Source organism: Lactuca virosa, chromosome 3 (genome assembly GCF_052849685.1).
Source record: "Lactuca virosa cultivar CGN04683 chromosome 3, Lactuca_virosa_CGN04683_v6, whole genome shotgun sequence".
In the NCBI taxonomy this organism is placed as follows: domain Eukaryota; kingdom Viridiplantae; phylum Streptophyta; class Magnoliopsida; order Asterales; family Asteraceae; genus Lactuca; species Lactuca virosa.
Genome location: NC_136428.1, coordinates 105,204,139 through 105,225,400, shown reverse-complemented (window position 1 = coordinate 105,225,400; position 21,262 = coordinate 105,204,139). Strand labels below are relative to the sequence as shown.

At 35.5% G+C, this 21,262-nt stretch overlaps 2 protein-coding genes across 2 annotated transcripts; both read left to right on the top strand.

Annotated features, from left to right (window-relative positions):
* Positions 1-7,906: 7,906 nt before the first annotated feature.
* On the top strand, positions 7,907-8,951 carry LOC145166337 (homeobox leucine zipper protein). The gene is made up of 2 exons (XM_079085290.1): positions 7,907-8,325; positions 8,499-8,951. Exons 1-2 carry the CDS (start codon positions 7,975-7,977, stop codon positions 8,778-8,780), a joined length of 633 nt encoding a protein of 210 aa, XP_078941416.1. The 5' UTR covers positions 7,907-7,974; the 3' UTR covers positions 8,781-8,951.
* A 5,871-nt stretch (positions 8,952-14,822) lies between these two features.
* LOC145166336 (Regulator of chromosome condensation (RCC1) family protein) lies at positions 14,823-17,480 on the top strand. Its single transcript, XM_079085289.1, has 9 exons — positions 14,823-14,977; positions 15,430-15,778; positions 15,868-16,020; positions 16,147-16,305; positions 16,389-16,550; positions 16,667-16,798; positions 16,888-16,965; positions 17,044-17,142; positions 17,222-17,480. The coding sequence occupies exons 2-9, from the start codon at positions 15,586-15,588 to the stop codon at positions 17,404-17,406; spliced, it is 1,161 nt and encodes a 386-aa protein (XP_078941415.1). The 5' UTR covers positions 14,823-14,977; positions 15,430-15,585; the 3' UTR covers positions 17,407-17,480.
* Positions 17,481-21,262: the final 3,782 nt, after the last annotated feature.

Genomic DNA, 21,262 nt, shown 5'->3' with positions numbered 1-21,262 from the left:
GTTATGGCAAGACTTTCGGAAGTTTGCTATCAAGAGAAAAGTCAACGAGATTTCAAGTCCTTGGTTTTGGGCTTTGACTGTTCAGGAACTCTACAAAGAAAGATCTGAACCCATTCATGTCTCAACGATTCCGAAAGAGGTATGTGTTCCTTTCTGAGCAATTAAGCACTATCGCATTTCGGACCAATCATCTTTTAGTCCTGTTAGAAGACATTCGGACCATATGATGGCCCTCATTCCTTCAGGATCCATTCATTTGAAAATCACTTAGAGACTTCGGTTGTGTTTGACCCAACACAACCTGCCCCAGTCTCTGTCGAGCCCGCTGCGAAAGAGGCCAATCCTTCCATGTCCGAAGCAAAAGTTAAAAAATCTGCCAAAAGGAAGACTTTTCCCTCAAAGCCAAAGCCTAAAAAGAAAACCAAAGTCAGTTCCTCCTCTCAAAAGGAAGGAGCTCATGACATTCAGGATGATTCTGGCCTTCCGAATACCCCTCCTACCCACTCATCCGAGGTACTCATCGATGTTTCAAAAGCACAGGCACACACTCACGGGGAGTCTGCACATAATCCACCCTCACCTTCTCAAAAAGGTGATGTCGGTGTTGAACAAAGTTCCTTGCCCCTGGAACAAACCCACGTGTCACTTTTGCTATCCCAACTCTTCCACACGCACACACTCCGGAACCCCTGTTCCGGACCCTAAGCATTCCGAGGCTGGAGTTGTCCCTCCAACCTCTGGTGCCTCAACTGGTCTGATACCCGGAAAGGGTATAGGACGACCAAGTGTAAATGATCCTTTGTGGGAAGATTTTGTGAACAGGGCACACTCTAGGCATCCGGAACTTACAAGATCACAAGTTGAAGCCACTCTTATCTCCATGCGAAACCAGGCCATTCAAAGCAACCTTCCTTATGTTGCTCCTACCGATGAGATTGTTGATCTTGAGTTTACATCCGGAGAAACTCCAAAGCCTCCTCCTCATGATTCAGATCCTTCAGCTTCGGATGATGAAATTTCCGAAGAGGTGTTGCTGACTACAGATGCTGCACACGTTGCCGATGCTAATGTGTTTTCCTTAGTTCAACGTTACTCACATCCATCTTCATCCCATCATGCAGTTGATTTATGATCTTCCTCCTCTACTCAACATGAATCAGAATCAACTCAAAAACTTCATGATGACGCTGCTACAAACAAACCCGGTCCTTCTGTCACTCCAATCACTCCGGAATCTCCAAAACACAATCCTCAACCTTCTAGCTCAGACAACGGATCCTCAACAGGAAATCATATTGATCCGTTTGCTCTTTTGGATATTTAATCCAATGTTTCTGACACAATGAAGAAGTTCACCGCTCTCGAGACTTCCGTGGCTGGCTTAAACACCAAGATTGATACAAAGGTTTCCGGACTGGACTCCAAGCTAGACGCAATTCTCCAGTCCTTATCACAACAGTCCTTATCATCTCTGTCACACCCCTAAACCGGAACGGCGGAATCGTTCGGGGGTGGAGGACGTCATGTACAGTATCACAACAATGCATAGTAGTAAACAAGCAACAACATCATCCATTGCATTAATAATATAATTTAATACAAGTGTGTTCTGACAAGTTTAATAGACGCCAAAATATAAATCAAAATAAAAGATGAGTCTTGAACGAGCTCCATCTTCTCAAAACCTGGCACCGGTACCTGTCTACTGGTGACCTGAGAATACAAGTTATTTTGAAAGGGAGTATCAGCTTTAAAGCTGGTGAGGTCATAAGTATTTTAGTGTCATTGTTTGTATGAAAGTGTTTGTAAGTATGTGATGTATAAGTTTGTAATTGTTTGAACTCTCCTAGAAAAGCCTATGTTTCCTACTAAAAGTAGCCTTCTACCAAGGCATCAACTGTTTGTATGTAAGACTCTTGTAAGAGTATGTATTTTCCCAATCTGACTATCATTAACTAAAAATATAGTTTTTACATTACTGTTTATTGTGTGAAGATCACAAAGTGAATGCAACGGGAAAATGAAATAGTACTGTAGTGTTGTATTAAGTAACTACTGCTGTACTAACTACCTTAAACCAATTATTATTTAAAGTACCATGTGATCGGCATGTACCCTGCTACCGACTATAAACACGACGATGTAAAACGTCGGAAGAAATGACGTTTGGCACCCGTAGACTTGCAAGTCCCACTGTAGCGAGCAGCAAGGTGTAGGATAGTCAATCCAGTATAGATCTATACACAAACTCAACGCTCTCCATTTAAGGAGATTCTGGATACAAAACGGGCCATGACAGGTGATGCCATGCCCCGTTACGTGGCTCACATAACTGTATTAGTGCACTTGTGAATGTATTGAATGTACTAGCTGTATTGTATGTTCTCTCTCTGTCTAGTATGTATGTATGTTCTCTCTGTATGGTATTGTTTGTTTCTCATCATAGTATTCTCTATCTGTATGTTATGTTCTCTCTATATGGTATTGACTCATGTATGAACTGACTCTTTGTATGTTTCAATGTTCTAGTAATAGTATTAGTATCTTCCTAAACTATACCTATTATAGCTTACTAGTAATGTTGTTTGGATATATGAACATGTTTGTATACCTTTGCTACCCAAGGGTATTGAACTGAATGAAGGAACTTTTATATCTATATACATATACATAATATATAACTAGGATTCAAACGACCTTCGGACTAACAACCGATACCCTAAGTCCACAACCAAACAAGGAACAGGAAGTAAGGTGAGCTATCAGTCCTAAGTCCTTTCAATCCTACTTATATAACTATATCTATATAGATACACATTTAACATAATATAAGTTTAAAAGAGTTTAATAAAAGTATTTGATATGTAAAAGAGTCTAATAAAATAGTTTGAAGTAGTTTGTTTGATAACACAGTTTGAAAAGTAAGAAATCCACTTGTTTGGTAGTTATTTATCACATGTGATTGATATAATAACTATAATAGTTCAACTTGTATCCCCCCCATAAAAGCATTTAAAATCATTTAAAAGGTTGATTAAGGGGTATGAACTCACCTGTAGTGAGTGGTTTGGATGAACGGATGTTATATGATGCTAAGTGTCAAGTGAAGACTTGAACACACACAAGGATCCTAATTAACATATAATAACACATATATGTATCCAATTAGTCATTTAACAACTAATTAATCAAGTTAAGACACCCTAGGACATGAAAAACACTTGATTTAAGTGTTATAAGTACTAAGGGTTGTAGGACCTTGCATTTGAGTTTAGGGTCCAAGGGTAAACTCTTTATGAGTTTACGGTTTTGGGACCAACTCCCTTGGAGTTTACGGTCGTAAACCCATGAGTTTACGGCCTTAAACTCATGGTACTTCTACCATTTTGTGTTTTGAAGTCTTAAAGGTCATAAGGAAGCATCCTAACTTCAAGTATAAGCCTTAGGAAGTGATTATGGCATCATTTCACCCCTTTATGGAGTTTACGGCCGATGGACCATTTCTCCATGTGTTTACGGTCGTAAACTCTAATGGTTCACGGTCTTTTTGATGTTTAAGGTCCTAAGCACATCAAGGATGGGATCTAGACTAGTATCCAAGGCTTGGTAAGGGACTAAGGCACACAATGGCCCTTTCATTAGGGTTTACGGTCCAAGAACATTTTGGACCGTAAACACCTTTGATCTTGTGTTTCTTTGTGTTTTCTAATTGAACAAGAAGTGTAACAAGCCTTATAACACACTAGGGTAAGAGTACTTACAATAAAGAAGCTTGAAAGGGTGTTAAAAGTCAAAGAACACTAGTGTGTGTTCTTGGTGAAACTAAGAACACTTGAAGATCTACACAAATGGAATGATTTCATGGATGAAATCATGTAAGATCACTAGATTAAGTAAGATATCAACTAATTAGGGCAAGAAACACTTACTAAGTTGAAGATCAAGAAGGAAAATCGGATGATACTTGAGAGGATTTAAGTTCTAGTTCTTGAAAGTGTGAAAAAGTGTTAAAAATGACTAAGTGTCACTTTTATACCCCTTGGGGTTTACGGCCGTAAACACCATGTTTAGGCCGTAAACTCCAAACTCTTGGAGTTTTGGAACTTTATTGTTGCACAATAAACCCTAGGGCATCCTCTCTCCAGTTATCTCCTGAAGTACTAGGCTTTAGAACACTCAAACTGACTCTACATAGCTCAAAAGTTAGCATAAATAGTTATGACTTCTATTGAAGTGAATTGTTGTACAGAATAGAAATTTCGGGTTGTCACAATCTCTCCTCTCAAGCGCCCACTTCCGAAGATTATGATGCGCTCACTCGTCAACTCAACACCGGTCTTCAAAAGGTGTTTGCAAATTTTGATGATCTGAAGGACTCATTAATGCTTGCACCGGTTCCAAAAGCCACCGATGCAAGAGGGAGAGAAGGTCCTGGTCAACCTTGGAAGCCTGCCTCGGTTTTTCAACTCCGAGATGAAGACATCAATTCCGACGATGAAGTCCAAGTTCTTTTCGGACTTCTAGGGAACAATGATGATGATGATGATGGCAGTGATGAAGAGGAATATGTCACCAATGGAGTTCTTGCCATTGAAGCCCCAAAGAAACTTTTTCCAAAGGTGATGACTGATGAAGAACAGAGGATTTGGTCTGCAGTTTCTTGGCCATCTTCCTTACATGATGTTCTTCGAAGGGGAATCATAATGGCTAAGGCTAAATCCTTCATGACTGCTCAAGCTTCCGAGCCACCCCTTCAGTGTCTCCTCCAATTCCGGAACCTAAAATTGATCTGATAGATGAAGGTTCTCCACTCCGGATCCCTGATGCCATTCCGGAAGAACCTCTTCCGACGCCCACTCTAGAATTTGTAATTGATGAGAACATGGGGCATGTTATCTGTGCCCTATCAAAATACAAATGCAAGAAACCAATCACAACCGAACATCAAGCCTTCCACTCCGGACCTCCACTAAAGCAAAAACTTGGATGGTCTCAGGAGGAAATTAACAAAGCTTTAGAGGACAGCATCCGGATCCAAGCGCTCAAATACAATCCTGATCCGATGTGTGATATTTCTCCTCTCTACCGTGAAGGTATTCTTAAGGATGTCGACTTAGTACCCTTTATGTACTATGACATTCCTTCGGATGATTCGAAACAGCTTGATCTTCCTCTCTTTCCCTTCGGTAAATTTTACATCAAATTTGCTCCTCTCCATCCTAATGACAATCCGGAGGTCACCATCCGGACAGAGCGAGAAAGGTTGAAAACTTTCTATGCCAAGAATACACTTCCCTAAAGGAAGTATGGACGAGGAAGAAGATTACCAAGATTTCTGGGTACGGAAGAAAGGTCCTCACCAAGTTCGAACTCAACTGTCTTCTTTTCCAGTACCATGTTATCAGAAACAAACCAACTTACCAAACCATCACCGATGCTGACTTTCCGGAAATGAAACCAAATGATATTCTCACCTTAGCTGCTCACTTCCGAGGACTCCAAAAAGATGATATCAGCATGGGTGCTTACCATGCTGCTATGAGCTTCCTCAAAGACTATGTTGCGAAATTCTGTCAACGCGACTATGAGTTGGCTCATCTCTTCGGAACTGAAGACTTTGTTGCCAAGATTGAGTATGTGCTTCCGGAAGCTGAACTTCTTGCTGAAGGCCCTATTGATGATCCGATTCTAGGGTTTGTGTACAAGACGAAAAGAACAAATAAAAAGGACTTTTTTCGAGTCCTTGACAAACACCTAGTTCCAACAAAAGCTCTTCAGAAGTTCATCAACCGTACGTCCAAGTCTGAAGCTCCGGAACAAGTGAAAGCAAAGTTTGTGAGTCAGCTGACCTGGTACATTGAAGTCCGAGAATGGTTGTTCCGAGCCTACACATTCATCAAGGAAGAAGCGATCTAAGCTGACTTGATTGCTAAGTTCACTTAGGGGGAGATTGTTGGAACCTGAAAGTGAACCTCTAGCAATCCTAAATCCTTTTGTCAATTCCGAAGCCAGCTATAGTTCCGAAATGAAGTCTGCTCCGGAATGTGTTTGTGTCCGGACCTGGTGAGCAGTTGGTGATGTGAAGATAGAGCGAAGGCATTCCGGAATGAACCTTGTGTCTCGAATGCTTGCTGTTCCGGAATCCATATCTTGTCCTTATGCATTAAATGTATTTGTCTTTTGTTTGATTTAACTTGTCATAGGACTTAGCTTTGTTTGTCAACACAGATATTCAGAGTGTCTGATGTAACTCTTTTATCCAGTCCTATGTTTGTAATTGGTTAGTACCATGTTTTATGTACTCCTATTTAAAGGAGCATTCAATGTTAAATCTAAAGACGGATTTGTTCAAACCTTTTAGCAATATCTCATTCACTTCTCTCACTTTACAACATTCTCTTTGTTCTTCATTTATTAACCTTACTTTGATCATTATTCTCATTCTTCATTTATGGCTTGAATATTTGTTGAATGCTTTAACTCATACTTGACTGGTCTATCCAGACTTGACTAGAATATTCATTAGTAAGCAGACATTGATCTTAAAGTATTAACTCAAGGTTTGAGTTTTCAAACCTTGTCCGTGCGCATCAGATATATTTGTTCTCTCAAAAACACAAATCTCGATATTAAATACACAAATTTTGAATTCTAAATTTTTATGGTCGATTTTAAATTTTGTAACATAGAGTAAACCTTCCTTTTATCTATTATCCTTCTTATGTTATTTTCTTTGTTCGACCTCTCTTAAATAGTGTATTAACTTTGTTAAATTATCCTGCAGAAGCGGAACACAACCATTTGAACCGAGGGGGCCGAAACTTAAACTTATAAATAAAATTATGTAGACAAAATTGACCTACAATTATTATTAGTACATTTTTACAAACATTTTATTAATAATAGATCTTTAGAAATCTAAGTATTCTACTAGAGATATGAAATATAGTAACAAACAAATAAACAATAAAATTTTATAACTTCAAATTAATATAATTCTATTTAGTAAAATGTAATCGATTAAATCCTTAAAATATGATTTATTTGTTAAACTTCAACAGAAATATAAAGCTAGTGTAGAAAATTTGGTCTATTAACTTGAATTCAATAATCACTAAGTATGAATATTTTATAAAGTATTTTAATTCCTAATATATCTCAATCACATAAAAAAATACTTTTAATTGTACTTCAACATAGAGACTATAACCCTACCCATACACAGCTACATTAGTTGTTTCTATGTTTTACTAAGACTTATCCTCTATATTATCCTCTTTTGTTATTTTCTTTGTTCGACCTCTCTTAAATAGTGTATTATTAACTTTGTTAAATTTTTGAAGACCCATGTATGAAAAGGAAGGAGGTGATACATATAGTATGCCCATGTGGGTTTCGTCTCTAAACGAGAGAAGTGATCTCAAATCATATCTACCAACAGTGTATGTATGAAAATAGTCGTGACCAACAACCGTATTAACTTAATATTGACAAAGGAGTGAAAACAAAATAGGAACTTATCGACAAAAATTAAGGTAGTGATAGTAGTGATGATGGATAAGAGCAGTGCCGAAAGATAGAGAAGAGTTGTCAATTGAGGTTAGGATAGAAAGAAAGATGCGAAAGATGGTGAAAGATTGACGAAGACAGTGAATGGGTTGAATTTTATTCTTATTATTATTTTTAAATTAAATTGGTTAAAGAAAATATTAAATTATGTCTAAAAGAAATTGAAACAATTTAAAACCATGAGAACAAATATGAAACGTTTCTGATAGTTGTGCCTTAAAATGATACTTTTAATAAACGACAAGGACGAATTATGAAATTTTGTCATTAATAAATTATATCATTAAAGTATATTTCCAGTACATTTAATATGATATATAAATCAGAAAAGAATAATTCAGTAATTTAGCTTGAAAATAGCCCCGAATTTCATCCTACCACCAAACCACAACTCACAAACGCACCATGAATAACAGAAAGAGAGATAAACCCTATTTCTCCCGCCACACGCCCTACAACTTCCCCAAACGCCGCCGTCCTCTCCCTTCCGATCCGGCAACCGACGGCGATGACTACTTTCAAGACAAACCAACATCCTCCGGTAACACCAACACTGCAGTCGTAGTCACTGGCCTTTCCTCCAACTGCTCCGTCCTTGACCTCAAGTCCAGATTCGAGATCTACGGATCGATTTCCCGAACACGCATGGATTCCGGCGGTGTCGCCAACATCACCTTTCGTTCAAGAGATTCTGCTGAATCCGCCATCGCCGCTTCACTCGATCCCTCCTTCGGCATCACTCTCCATTCCACTAGGGTAACTCTCAATCTTACTCATTCGATTAAAAATTCACTTGCTTTACAGAAAAAATTCATGTACGAAAAGAAGATCCGTTGACTAGAATGAACATTTTCATCAATTAGGTTTATGATCTCCAAAAAGATCACATTCTGATAGAAAACTAAATTAATGATTTTGTAATGTTGTAGGTGCAAGTGATGTGGGCGACTGATCCAGTGCCACAATGGAGGGAAGGGGTTAAAAAGAGAGAAGGTTATTCGTCGTCATCAAAGCTATTGAAACCAGAGTTACCTCTTAGCAGACATGGAAGAGGGAACAAGCTTGGGTCTGTGATTGTGAACTCCAGAGATGAAAAGAAAGATGGTAACACAACCATCAGCAATGAGATTGAGAGCAGTAGTGGAAGAAGAAAAGGTCTGAATCTTCAAATACGAGGTAGGGAAATTGTTGCTTATGATGATATTTTGTGACATTGATGCTCAAATTAAAGTATAATTCTGATAAGATGATTTGTACATCAAGAAGTTATAAGACTTGTATATTGTTCTTGATTTGAAGGATTCTTGAAGTAATAGCCTAGAATTGTAAAAGTTTGTAACATCATTAATAATAATTTGATGGTAATTTATTAGTTGCTCTTATGGGGTTTTGATTTTTGAGTTGTGTTAATTTGTAATAATTTGTTTGGATTTTTATTTTATGTTGGCTAATTCATGGTTTCATTAAAGGTGTAGATTTTGTTGATCATCAAACTGTGACAGTTTGGGTAGGATAAATAGAGCTATAAATAATGGGGGTGATTTTTGTAATCTTGGTTCTTGAATTAGGGTATAAGATGGATGTTAAATGATTTTACAAAGCTTGTTGAAAAATACTACTTTTTAGAGCCTTGTGATTTTTTACTTCTTTTTTTAATATATATTTTAGTCATAATCAAAGTTTGCACAAATGAGTAATATATATTTTAGTCATAATCAAAGTTTGCACAAATGAGTAAGCTAATGAATTTAATAGCCTTATTAGTGGCAGACCTAATAAAAGGTCCACATGAAAATCATGTAGTTATGATGTTATGAAATAAAACAAAATTTGATTAAAAAGTTAGGAAGAACATATTATAATATTGATCAACCTAATTTTTTAATATTATATTTATTTATGTGAATTTGTTTAAATCTTTTTTTAACCTATTTAAACATGCTACAATTTTAAATTATATTTTTACCAATAGATTATTATACCTTTCTCATAAATATAAATTTAAAATTTCATTTATATCGTTTTTAAAATTTTACAATATCATATTACCTAAATTATTATTTTAATCGTTTTTCACATAGACCTAACCCTAATAATGTCAAAGTTACAACTATCCATTTGGACTCGCTTCAAACGTGGAATTAGTGGTGTGTACTTAGAGTTTCTGACCATATTATATCACTAATTCACTATCACTTTCTATGATCAAGGGATGTCCTTTTCCACTTTGACGAGTGTTTTTCAACATCCAAATCAATTTTCTTCTTGAAAAAAATATAAACTGAACTCTCATTTTCTCTTCCATTAGGGAGGAAGGAGTCATTTCCTTCCAATCCATTGTCACATCACTTTTTTTCTTTTATTTTTCTTCATCTTTCCTAACCCACAACACACAGAAACCCTATCTTTTTGAACCCACTCAACCCATTCAATTAAAAAAAAAAATACAAAATAATCAAATGTAAAATCTTAATTAACAATAGAGTTACCGGCGGTACCACTTCCGTTTCAACGGGTTGGTTAATTGGAACCCACTTTATTATCTCTCTCTACTTTCTCTCTTTCATTTTCTCTTGTACCATGTATTTTAAAACTTGTACCTTAATTGTTTTGTATTTTTTTTAATTGAATGAGTTGAGAAAGATAGGATTTCCATGTGTTGTGGGTTGGGAAAGATGAAGAAAAATAAGATACAAAAATTGATGTGACAGTGGGTTCAATGGGTTGGGAGGAAACGACTCCCTCCTCCCTTAGAATAACTATATTATTTAGATACTGAGAAAACATTATCACATCTTCTATCTAAAAAATAACATCATGTACCTCAAAAAAACTACATCACAATTGTCTAATCACATTGAATCAAAAGCTATAGGGGACATGGGATAATGGTCAAGAGATTTGAAGGATTGCAATCCATCAAATCGGCTTCCATCTTCCAAAGCCTATATTGGTGAGTCTTTTCTTTGAAGTTTTAGTTACCACTGACGTGATGATTAATTGATTTTCATGTTTAGCCTACTCAAAATAATACGGGATAGAGGATACTACTTAACATCAACACAACAAGCAAATACAAGCCAAAGCTAATCAATAAATAAAATGCCAAACAAAATGAATTAAAGGTAATTAGACGTGGGTAAATTTCTCCATTGTATCTTCTACTCTGAACTCACTATCGGTTTTTTAATTTTTGGTACTGTTGGAGGTTTCCGAAGAAACCATCGTATGACATATGTTTGTTGATATCACACGTGTTTAAAAATATGGAGTATGGTCAATTTTTTTAATAATTATTATAAATATTAATTTAGTTATTGGCATATGAACAATACCCAATACTAAGATGCTGCCTTAGGTGGTTTAGCTGCGGCTTCAATACCATTATTATGAATTTATAATATGAAAAAATAAGTATAAAATATTTAAAAGGTGGTAAAAAAATTATTTAGGCAAATATAAATTTTTGAAAGTTTATAAATGATAAATATGATATTTAGAAGTTAGGGTGAACAAATATGATATTTTTATATTTAAAAAGTTCATATACAAAATTTTCCCGAAAAATTACATTAACATTAAAAATGATAAAAGACGTTACATTTTATAATTGTTCTCTACCACAATTTTAATTGTGAAAAAGTATCATTCAATATATGTGGATAAACACCTTAAACATCTCTTTCGCCCACTTAAAAGATTTGTATATGCACTATCTTTTGAATTGATGTTGTTGGTTTTTCAACAACATAAATAATAACCACAACTCAGCTAGCTTGAGCACTAGACCTCTAAGAATAACTCATATCAATAGCGAACCAGTCTGTACATGGCGTGGTTAGTCAAAAAAGAGCACCTTTAAACATGTTGTTAAAAAACTGTAACATATTTGTAATGAACAACCCCCAACAAAAAATATATATATCTCATATTAAATCTTATTAACTTTGTTCGGAAGAATTGTTATAAGTTATATATTTCTACTCCCATCATAAATTTTGCCACCCTAATAATAATCCCAGTTGGAGCAAACATGTTACCGAAAAAAACATTGGAGGCCGGTAATTGAGAAATTTCAATCAAGGTTGGCAACATGGAAAGCAAAAACACTATCGTTTGGGGGAGATTCACGTTAATAGAACTTGTCCTAAACAGTATACCTACGTATTACTTTTCTATCTTTAAAACTCCTAATCAGGCCCGGTCCAAGCCGATTTAGGACCCGGGGCAAAAGCAAATATTGAGGCCCCTTAAAATTTAGAAAAATATTGTTTTTTTAGGGCAAGAGATTTTATATATTAAACGGCAAGCAGGGAGATTGCAAATACAATTTTAAAAAATAAGAATGTTCTCCAATAAATGAAGGCAAAATATTAGAAAAAACATCATAACTTTCAATAAATTTTAGGCTCTAAATCTAATCATCAGGTATTGAAAAAAAACACATTAAGCAACAATAGCCTAAAATGAAACAATGCAATCCAAAACACAGTGACAATGAACAATTTAATCTTGCAAAGAGACATCAATTCAAGCCCATTTGATAGAAAATATGAAAGTCTTTGTGAACAATATCATTTTGTGAATATTAGCTCTATTTTTAAGCAAACAATAACATCAAACTTTTTCATTATCTCAAAAAGACATTCCACTTTGACATTTTTCATCCAGACATCAAACAACTACTAAAGGAATATCAAGATAACTGTAAAACAACACTAGGAGCTTCCATCGATTCAGTGGTATAACCAAACACATTAATAAACAAAAAGAGATCAGTCGTAACTTCTAAAACCCTTTTTCGTGTCTCTTTAACATCATCCATTAATACCAACCCGTCCTCTTCTTTCAAAATAAATTCAAGATATTCAATTGGCTGCCTATCAAATTCAAACTAAAGATTAATTTTTGGAAACATCACATATTTTAAGTTGGTACAAAATATGCTTAGAATATAGTGTGATGTAAAGCTAGCAATCCTTAAATTAAAAAAGAAATAGATATTGAATAAAATGAATATTTGATACCGACGGTCTAACCCTAATCTCATTTCCTGCCATAAGAAAACTAAAACAGATCAATTAGTTAGCATTTAGCAATCATTATGTTAAATAAAAAATACGAGTGAGTATCTTTTTGATATAAAAACATAAGATAAAATAAATAACCTCCATGAGGAAGTGCTTGAAGATCTGGATATCTCATCACTAAACGAAAGGAGAGAAATAGTTCACGAAGCATAGGGATGCAACATCACTAACCGAAAGGAGAGAAAGAGTTAAAGAAGCATATGCATGCGACAAGCCGACGACGGAAGATCAGTAAAAAGCCATTAATTCAGAAGTCTGAAGGGCGAATCTGTTTTTCTTGAAAACTGAGTCGTCGCAATGCGAACATCTCAGATATAAAGCATTCGTAATAAAAGTAATAAAAAAAAAATATCCATATGAACGTTTCAGATATAAAAAAATAAGTGATAAAAAATACAAATAGTTGAAGAGGTTCGAACTCAGGTAGTCAAACCTTCCGCTTCAATGTATAACACCCCTCAACCATCTCATCTGCAGGTGCCTTTGGTTTTATTTTGCAACTTATATTTTATATACTAAAACTATATATATACACTAATTGTTGGGGGCCCCGAGATTTGGCAAGGCCCGGGGCGGTCGCCCAACGTGCCCTCCCTCATGGGCCGGCCCTGCTCCTAATGACATAACTGATGAGTTGGAAAAGATGAGGCGTAGATTTATATGGAGTGGTGATGATTCGAAATCAAGAATTCATTAGGTTTCTCAGGAAAGGATTGTAGCTTCAAAAAAAAAAAAGGCGGGCTTGGAGTCAGAAATCTACAGGCACAAAACCTAGCTCTTCTCACTAAATGGTGGTGACGATTAAAGCTAGAGAAAGATAATATTTAGAAAGTATGCATAGATAGCATACACAATCTAAAGAGGAAACTGCTAACATACATCGCAAAAAAAAAAAAAAAAATCCACCACAGGAGCATGGTGCAACATCCAAAAGGCCATTAGTCTTCCAGAGACCCAAATCGATCTAAACGCGTTGTTTTCTCTAATCCCTCATTCCAACATGGACATCTTGTTCTGGAAGGACATCTGGTGTGGAAGCATAACCCTCCAAGAAAGGTTCCCGAGACTATACGAGTTAGAAAAGATAAAACGGTGCTATGTCAGTGAAAGAATCGACAATTCGACCTGTTCGTGGCAATGGAACTCTCAATTATGTTGCTTGAATGATATTTTGATTTATCAAATCTATGCTCCTTAATCACAAATATGCCAAGGTTGAATTTAACAGGGGGATTTGGCTTCAACCCCAATCTAGATGGCATGTACATTCTTGGCACAATGAGAAAAATAATTGACTCAAAACCTGGAATCTCTTCTCTGGTGGACCTTTGATTTGTTGGAATAAAGGAATACCCTTAAAGGCGAGGTGCTTCGTATGGAGGGTTGTGCAGAGTAGATTACCCATGGCAAGCAATTTGGCACGTAGGGGTATATTGGTCCAAAACTGTTTATGCCCGTTGTGTGGTATTGAATCGGCAACAGAAGATCATCTTCTTATAAGGTGTAATATGGCACAGGAGGCTCGTGACTTGACTGGGTGTTTAAGTGGTGCAGTATTCCAAGTTGACAAATTTCAATGGTGTAAGAATTCACATATTTTGGAGCGGCATGTGGCCATTGTCCTCGAAAAAGGAGTACTCTTAGTGTTGTTTTCTTTTGCCTTCTTTGGCATACCTGGCTAGCAAGGAACAACAAGATCTTAAAATATCAAGGTACACCTCGAACCAAGATTACGGATAATGTCATCTTACAAGCCTATGTTTGGATTAAATATATGAAATCTCTTGGTTAGGTAGATCAGAGTGTGTCTGTTTTTATAATCTCCAATTGTAAACAATCATTGTACTCTTTCACGTGTCCCACGTATTGGCTACTTGCTAATCGTGGTGACCTTTTATTACACTATATATTTGCCTATTTGCCGTTTCAAAAAAATAATAATAACGTAATAACGTTACAAGTGTTGATGTAGTATCTATGTAAATATGTAAAACATATATAGAAACTAAAAAAAGCAGAGTTCTCTTCAAATAAAAACTACAAAAGCCTATAAACTCTACAACAAAAACCCATAAATAAAGGCATTAGAAACTAAAAAAACGTGTTCCCTTCAAATAAAAACTACAAAAGCCTATAAACTCTGTACAACAAAAACCCATAAATAAAGGCATTACAAATTGACAACTATCTTTTGGAAGTCAAATAAAGGAAATCAAAAGTCAAAATTGAGACCATAGTATGGGTGCCCTGTTGCCATTGATGCACGAAAGTGAAGAAGCTGCAAAAACAAGCTTTTGATTCTTAGACCACTCTTCAAGGTATCATATTCCCCATCTTCTGATAATCTCATACTCCTCTTTCCTCTTCATTTAGGTTTTTAGGGTTTACTTCTATAACTTTTTGGTTTATGTAAACATCTATCACACTTTAGGTAAGTTTGCATTTTCGTGGAAGAAATCTGATACGCGAAATTGTTATATGCTTACATGAGAATGTGTCGTTCGATTGATCGGTAGTTGTATCATGCTCACTTATACTGCGCATTTGTATGAGAACTGAGAAGAATACTCATCAACGAAATTGAAATGAACATACGTACATATTTAGAATAACGGATGATTCTTAATGCATAAAATACACTTGTTGCTTGATTAAACACTTATGGAAAAGCAATCACCTGGATTGTTGCACATTAGGTCCTAATTTTAAGTTATTTGTGATTTGAGTTTCTTAGTGTCGAACTTATCCATCTGATTAATGTGTTTTTTAGGCATCCAACCTTCACAATATCGATCATAATCAAGTTCTTTTCATCTTCATTGACCAATGGGATTAACACTCGTATGATTCTCAAATTACCTTGATTTATAACAAACATATTTCTGGAGTTTAATCCACCACTTGATCACAAATAAGTAAAACCAAAATGGAAGCAAATGAAAGAGTGAAAGATACAGAAGAAGAAAAAGAAGAACAAGTATGGAGTTGGGGAGCAGGTACAGAGGGACAACTAGGAACAGGCAAGCTTCAAGATGAACACCTTCCTCAACTTCTCCCTATCCTTCCTTCTTTATCTCTCCTTTCTTGTGGTGGGGCCCATGTCATTGCCCTTACACCAGGTATCCTCATATACCCCCTTATTCTCCCCTTATTTACATGTATGCCATTTGTTTTTATCTTTATGCAAGTGTTCTCTCTTTCTTTACAGATAAAAAAGTGTTGACTTGGGGAAGGGGTACATCTGGACAACTTGGCCATGGAAATCTTGTCAATAGCTTAGAACCAAAAATTATTGATGCTTTAAATGAATTCAATATAACTCATGTCTCAGCTGGATGGAATCACTCAGGTTTTGTTTCAGGTTTGTACTCACTTGAGAGTTCTTGAAAGTGTCATTTTTAACAATATTGATCATGTTCTTGAGTTGCAACAAAAAAACCTAAACCACATAACTTGGTTAATCTGATTTTTCTTTATTTGCTTTTAGAATGTGGACAACTTTTTACTTGTGGAGATGGGCAATTTGGTCAACTTGGACATGGTGATTACAAGTCACAAAGTTATCCAGTCAAAGTCTCATTCTTTTCATCCAAACATGTTGACCAAATTGCATGTGGGATGCGTCATTCATTAGTCTTGTTGAAAGGTAATCTTGATAGTTGTGATTTGTGAGTATTCTTTTATTATCCATAAAAGCTTGTTTCTTTGCTTATATGATTGAATTTTTAGATTATGGAGACCAAATATATGGTTTTGGATATGGAAAACGTGGTCAACTAGGAATATCTAACAAAGTCAAATCAATAAATCTTCCACAAAGTGTTACAGGATTGAAGGAAATCAATATTAATAGTATCATTGCAAATGGAGATCATAGTGCAGCATTATCTGGTTAGTGATAGACTGATAGTAATAATTTAAGTTAAAGAAACTTCACATCTCACATCTCACTAATCATAATTTCTTTTCCATTTATTTTTAATATTTTAATCACATTTTGTTGTTAGAAAATGGTGATTTGTACACTTGGGGAAGAGGATTTGGAAGTAAAGCAGATGTGTCTAGTCCCAATTTAGTAATTTCACCATTCTCATTCACACAGGCTGCCCTTGGTTGGAATCATGCCTTAATATTAACAGGTAAAATTTAAAAAAAAATCAAATTTATATATATAAAATAATAAAATAGTGTCATTGTTTATTAATTCTTGTAACTAAACTTATTACAGATGAAGGGGAAATTGTTATGCTAGGTGGCAGGCATCATGGGGTTCTTAACAGCCTTCAAAAGGACAATTCGGTCAAACGTATGTACCAAATAAAGAAACTCATAACACAAAATTTTATAAAAATTATAATTTTTTATAATCTTGTTTGATTTACAGAGGATTCAAACGAAGCCCATGTGGAAAAAATTCATGGACTTGATGGGATAAAAGTTGTTGGAATTGCATCGGGATCAGAGCATTCTGTCCTTACAACAGGCAAGAATTTTGGGTTTATATTATTATTATTATTTGCTTCTTTATTATTAATTAAAAAAAAAGTGTAAATTTTATGTAGAAAATGGAGTGGTGATGACATGGGGATGGGGTGAACATGGTCAACTTGGATTAGGGAAGACATGTGATGAGATAAGTCCACAAGTTGTAACATTTGGTCAACATCAAGATATGACATCAAAGGTGTATTGTGGGAGTGGTTTTACATTTGTTGTTAGGACTTTGAATCATGGAATGGAATTGTAAAGGATTGGAATTGAGAAAGTAATGGAATGACGGAATGAGATTGGAATTGGAATGGGTTGTTGTATTGTTTATCATGTTTGGTTTGTTTTCACATATGGAATGAGTCATTCAAACATGGTGTTGTTTGTTATTTATAAGTAAAGTGATTAAGAAGAGAGTAATGTTATTTTTGTAAAGTAAAATTTAATTAAAGTAAAATATAAGTATCACTAATGTATGTAATAAGTTTCATGTAAATAATTTAATGTTCGTTTGAAATATATTCTATATAGTTTTACTTTGCACTTATGGTACCTGGTTGTTTCAATTGTTCTATGATTTTTGTTATTAAACTTGCAATTTTGGCGCTTAGCGTATAGCTATAGGGACCAAAAATGTTACTAACTGAGAATAGGCAGAGAAATTGCAAGATAAAACTATAGTCTATGGACCACTGACATTTTAACAAGCTTTGGGACCAAAAAGATAACTTACTCTAAAAATTGAATAACATAAAATACCAAGGAATCTTAAAACAATATTATTTTGAAAAGATAGATATAAAAATTGTTTAAATAAAACTTTTTAGACCACTAACTCAGATACTCCTTATTTTACTCCTAAATCTATATTTTCTTCTCATGCAAGATTTGAAACCTTAATATTTGGTTGAGGGGCACCTTTCTATTAATTCCTGTACCCCTAGACAACATGACATTTGATAATTATATATATTCTAACATTGTTTCTATCAACAATATCAAGGATGAGATGTTATTTTCTGAATATATGTTTGGACTTCTGATGGATCTTGATTCCTTTGCCTGAGCATTTTCACTAGTATTGTCACAAAGAATTTCAATTGAATTTGAGATACCGCAAGCGATTCCAAGGTCTACAACAGGTTTCCTAATCAAGGCAACTTTCTTTTCTACATCACATGCTTATGTATATACTCAACTTATGTAGTAGAATTGCCATATTTGTCTTGCTTTCAAACCCTTTCATCTTATAGAAGTTCATTTAATAAAAAAATAAAATCAAACCGAGACTTGAAATCATCTATGTCGGTTTACAAGATCTCATCCATGTAACCTCTTAAACACAACTCCTCATCAAGTCGTCCATATACTAAACATGTATATTTAGTCTTTCACAATTACTTAAGAATGTTTTCACGACCATCTAGTGACTTCCACGGAGATCAGATTGGTATGTGTTTGTCACACTTAAAACATAAGACATGTTAGCTTTAATACACCACCTGACATATATGATAGATCCATGCGTTTGGAATTTTACTCATCATGACTTGTACGGAAGTCTGTTTGTTGTAACGTAAGTGAATTCGCTTAAAGATGACCCAACCTCTTTGATAAAACACATCGTATATAAAAATAGCGTAGTTGCTATAGCTTCCATTAATGCATGACTATTTGTTTTGGTAATTTCACATCACTGATCAATTGCATTAACAACAAATTAAATACAATACAAAGCCAATCAACTAAATAAAGGGATAACGAAATATATATATATATATATATATATATATATATATATATATATATATATCTAATATACAATTGACTCTAAATATACAAGAATAATGTATGTCCATTAATATGCCCACACAGTTTGCTCAGAAGGTTGAGAACGAACATTCAAGCTGTTTCTGACATCCGTGAAAAGAGAGATACGAAGTCCCTTCGTGGATATGTTCACAAGCTGAAGTATGGAAGGTACATGATGAGCGTGTAATTGGATTGTGTCCATTTTGTGATGGACAAAGTTGATGTAAATATTGATATATTTTGTTCTTTGATGTTGCACAAGATTGTTATATAGGTAAACAACACTTCACATTATCATAATACACAATAATAACCTTACCAAGCAGTGAATGAAGTTCTCAAAAGAAGGTTCCAGATCCAACGAGTTTCAACAACAACATTTGCAACACACAATCGTAGCCTTACCAAGAATTTTTTTTCTATTATACTTGATATTAAATTTATTCGCATCGATCTTCCCATGATTGACTTTACGTGTGTCTTTTGACTTAGAGCATCGACTACAACATTAGATTTTATGCATTATAGTTGATTTCACGGTCATAGTCACTTATATCCACATACTTTCTCTCATGTTCAAGTATTTTTTTCTAGTGAAAGCAAATTGTAAAATTTTGTGATTTGTGCAAAGTGTAAAGTGTAGAGTTTATATTTCTTCCCATAAAGGTAATGCCTCTAAATCTTAAGTGCAAATATATCGATGCAAGTTCCAAAATGCGAGCCTTGTATTGTGTTGAAGCATATGCAAATTACTTTACCCATTTGCATAAGTACGCAACATGAAGCCTTTATTAGATGCACCAATATATATATATATATATATATATATATATATATATATATATATATATATATATATATATATATAGAGAGAGAGAGAGAGAGAGAGAGAGAGAGAAAGAGGTTCAAATGTTCCTGACAACTATTGTGTGCATGTATGCACCAATGAGAATTCAGGAAATAATAAAATAATTAAATAAATAAATAAGGATATAATGGTAACCTTAGTATATTTAATTATGGTATATGAATAATTCAATTAATATATCCTAAAATAAGGGAATAAACACTACAAAATGTAACATCCGAATTTCCAGGTATTCTATGCTATTCATTTATTTTGAGTTAAGAGGAGGGACTCGACAAGTTGACGCCTAGACTCGTCGAGTAGGATCGCGATTTGCTGACTGGATTAATGAAGGGACTCGACGAGTCGATGGGTGGACCCGACGAGTCCGCGCTGTGGACAGAAACCCTAAATCTTTGGGCCTGTGCCCTATTTAAGGGTCCTTATAGCCCTCAATTGCGGCTACCAGTCCAGAGAGAGAAACCCTAGAGAGCTTGAACGAGTGGTATAAGAGAGAGAGAGAGAGCCTTTTTGATCCTTATTAGTGTGATTTTGCAAAGAAGAAGGTGTTTCCAGCAAGATGAGGTCAAGGGGATTGCTATTCTGTGGATTTCTAGCTTGGATCTGCAACTTTGAGGTAGTAAATCGATCCCTTCTTCTGTTTAGTATGAGATCCTTGAATTTAGGGTTTTCTATACCCTTTTATTGGCTTGAAATGATGAGTATATTGTCCCTTTGAGTGTTAGACTCTGGATCTGGACCTTTAGAGGTCCAAAGAGCCTTATCCAACCTGCTTAATGTTGTTCCATGGAAGAAATGATCTTAGGTTGCCTTTTTAGAGATGATTTCACCAAAGAGAGCCCTATGTGTGTTGCATGAGTGTAAAGGTCGGACCTTTACGTGATTATTGTAGATGGGGAGGGCAGATCTATAGATTAGAGAAGCGGATCTGACCTCAGAAGGTCATTTGAGTGTTGCCATGGACGCTACTCGCCGAGTTCATAAGTGGACTCGACGAGTCGAGTCGGGGTTGCCCCGCGATTCGTGACAGGTGTAACCCGTCGAGTGAAGGGATGACTCGACGTTCCAAGTGAGGCTAGAAGGATTCTGAGGACCCGCATGGACTCGCCGAGTCGCCCATGTGCACTCGACGAGTTGGGTCAAAGTTTGACCGTTGACTTCAGTTGACCTTAGGGTTTTGGTCAAGCTGATTCAGGACAGTTCAAGGAGGGGTAGGATGGCCTTCTACCCAATCTTTAGATATGAGGCTATGAGAGGGTATTGATCAGGAATGTTATTCGTATGATAGGAGGAGGCTAGGTCGGGACGTCAAGCACGAGAGTTTATCCGACTTCGTACGAGGTGAGTCTTCTCACTATACTGTACCTAGAGTGGTACCTATGTGTGACCGGAAGGTCTTATATGCTATGAGATGTATGTGTTGTATGCTGTTATA

Coding starts and splice junctions, on each gene's coding strand:
- LOC145166336 (XM_079085289.1), top strand. CDS start 15,586: ATGGAAGCAAATGAAAGAGTGAAAGATACAGAAGAAGAAAAAGAAGAA. Junction 16,799..16,887: donor TCATGCCTTAATATTAACAG/GTAAAATTTAAA, acceptor AACTTATTACAG/ATGAAGGGGAAATTGTTATG. Junction 17,143..17,221: donor GCATTCTGTCCTTACAACAG/GCAAGAATTTTG, acceptor AATTTTATGTAG/AAAATGGAGTGGTGATGACA.
- LOC145166337 (XM_079085290.1), top strand. CDS start 7,975: ATGAATAACAGAAAGAGAGATAAACCCTATTTCTCCCGCCACACGCCC. Junction 8,326..8,498: donor TCACTCTCCATTCCACTAGG/GTAACTCTCAAT, acceptor GTAATGTTGTAG/GTGCAAGTGATGTGGGCGAC.